Source organism: Arachis hypogaea, chromosome 11 (genome assembly GCF_003086295.3).
Source record: "Arachis hypogaea cultivar Tifrunner chromosome 11, arahy.Tifrunner.gnm2.J5K5, whole genome shotgun sequence".
In the NCBI taxonomy this organism is placed as follows: Eukaryota; Viridiplantae; Streptophyta; class Magnoliopsida; order Fabales; family Fabaceae; genus Arachis; species Arachis hypogaea.
This window is the reverse complement of record NC_092046.1, coordinates 47,507,764-47,510,081: the sequence shown is the minus strand read 5'-3', so window position 1 is coordinate 47,510,081 and position 2,318 is coordinate 47,507,764. Positions and strand designations below refer to the sequence as shown.

The following is a 2,318-nucleotide window of genomic DNA, read 5'->3' as shown; positions in this document are numbered from 1 at the left end:
ATAAAAATATCTATTTTTTATATTTGAACTTAAAGATAGAGAGAGTGTTGTTTATTGAATTTATTAGATACTTTAAGTCATAGTAAAGTATTTAAGTCAATTGAACTATTTTTTATCTTCTGAAAAAGTACTACTAAATTTTTTATAAAAAGTTTGGGGGGGCCATGGCCCCCCTTGTCTGAACTAAGCTCCGCCACTGACTACAAGCTTAATCATACAGGTATAGCATATTTAAGCGAGCATACTCGTTCTGTTAATTAAACTTATACATAGCACTAATTTCTATTTCACAAATTAATACAAAAGGTTAATAAACTAAGGAAAGAAAATTAGCAGACGAAATTAAGTTAAGATAACATCCTATCCGATATTTTTATCGGAGAAAAAGAAAAACAACATAGATTCATGATTTTATTCATATCATACATGAGACATAAAAGTGAGTGAAGGAGGGAAAAGGTGTAAGAAGTGTCAACTTAAATTGGAATAGCATTAGTGACTGAAGGGTAGACCACGGTGGCAGGATGAGCCATGATTTTGCGGCCCTTCATGTGGCGGAAACAATAAACCAGAGCACCCACCGGCCACTCCACTACCGCCGCCGCCGCAAACGCCAGGAACCCCACCGTTGGGCCCACCACCTTGCACCGGCAAGGGTTGCCAGTGTTACCACATTGTACACATATTGGAATCCCTATTCCAACCATATCTAATTGATCTAATACTTAGCTTATAATATAAAGTAACAACTTAAATGTGTAATCAATGAGATGAAGAGGGAAGCACCAAAAGCGGTTTGTGAAATTGAAATCGAAGAATTGCACTATGCAACTTGATTGTATCCAATTGTTAGGGCCTGTTCTTTATATAGAACGAATTTGACTTCCTTAGTATTAGGGGAACTCAAACATTGCATGTAATACATACATTATACATTAGTGCTTTTAAAGTTATGTGATTGGATGATCTGCGTGTCAGAGGAGGAAGGAACTTATTGCACACGTGTCCTTATTTCGTATGGTTATAGACACGTGTCTTATTTCATTGCTTTCGGTACATCTGCCCACCTAGGCTTGGTAAGCTGGTTCCACATACTGAGTTTTGCACATGTTATTTAATTATATTTAGCACTCTTATTATATTTATTTTATTTTATTTCATATCATATTTTGTATGTGGTAGAGCATAGACTTTGTTGTTGATATATGTCATATTTTTAACATTAATCTTAATCACCTTATAAACAAAGACTCATAGACAAACTAAAATGAATTACATTTTTCAATTTCACAACGTAACTAAATCATTAGTTTTTAAATTTCAAAATTAAAGTGAAATAGATAAATAACTTTTTGTTTGGTAATTTTAACAACAGACTAATACGACAATCTCTGATCGATACATTAAATTAAGAGACTTCACATACATTTATTTATTATTGGTATAAAAGAAACATTTAACAAAAGTATTATATACACACAAAAAAAAATTACAAACTATAGAAATATTTAAGTTACCGACATTTTCATTGATAAACCCGTTGATAACCAATTTAATTGATAGTCAAAACTTCTGTAGAAGTCCGTATAGGCCAAAATCTCAATGAAAAAAGATTCAATTATATTTACCAATGTCAGTGTCAGTCGATAATAGTAAATAATATCAGTAAAATACGAGTTAAGTCTTAAAATATTTTTGTACTGTGTATTAAAATTATTTTTAAGATTTTAATTACATTAATTATATTTGTGAAATTGATAAAAATATATTATATTAGTTTATGACTTATTTTTTATCAACAGCAAAGCGAATTGATATGGCTCTATAATATAAATTATTTAGTGATACGTATTATTTTATGAGTTGGCCACATATAATTATAAGATAATGAGTCAGACAGTGACACATAATATGCTGATGTAGATAAATGTATCACATGACATAATATTATTTATGTGTCAGTTTGTTTTAGGAATTGAAAAAATATTGGTTGAAAAACTCTAAATAAAAATAAATATCAGTTTGATTGAAAAAATCTTTTAAGAATGAATTTAAAAAATGTCTTATCTTTCAAGAACTAATTTTACACTTAATCTTTTCTTAATGAATTCTAAATTCTCAATATCTTTAATTGTACTAATTTTATTATATTTTTCGCATATTTTTTTAAATACAAATACTTTTGATAAATATTTTTAAAATTTTAGTTTTAGTCGTACAATTTTTTCATAATAATTTAATTCTGATAACTAGGCGACATCAGATAACTTGTTAACTTTTCATGCAATAAAAAAAGAACTTACATACTCATTTTAGAT

General features: G+C 28.9%; 1 protein-coding gene across 1 annotated transcript; it reads right to left on the bottom strand.

The window, feature by feature from the left end:
• Nucleotides 1–219: 219 nt before the first annotated feature.
• LOC112723880 (uncharacterized) lies at nucleotides 220–908 on the bottom strand. The gene has a single exon (XM_025775254.3). The coding sequence runs from the start codon at nucleotides 705–707 to the stop codon at nucleotides 477–479; it is 231 nt and encodes a 76-aa protein (XP_025631039.1). The 5' UTR covers nucleotides 708–908; the 3' UTR covers nucleotides 220–476.
• Nucleotides 909–2,318: the final 1,410 nt, after the last annotated feature.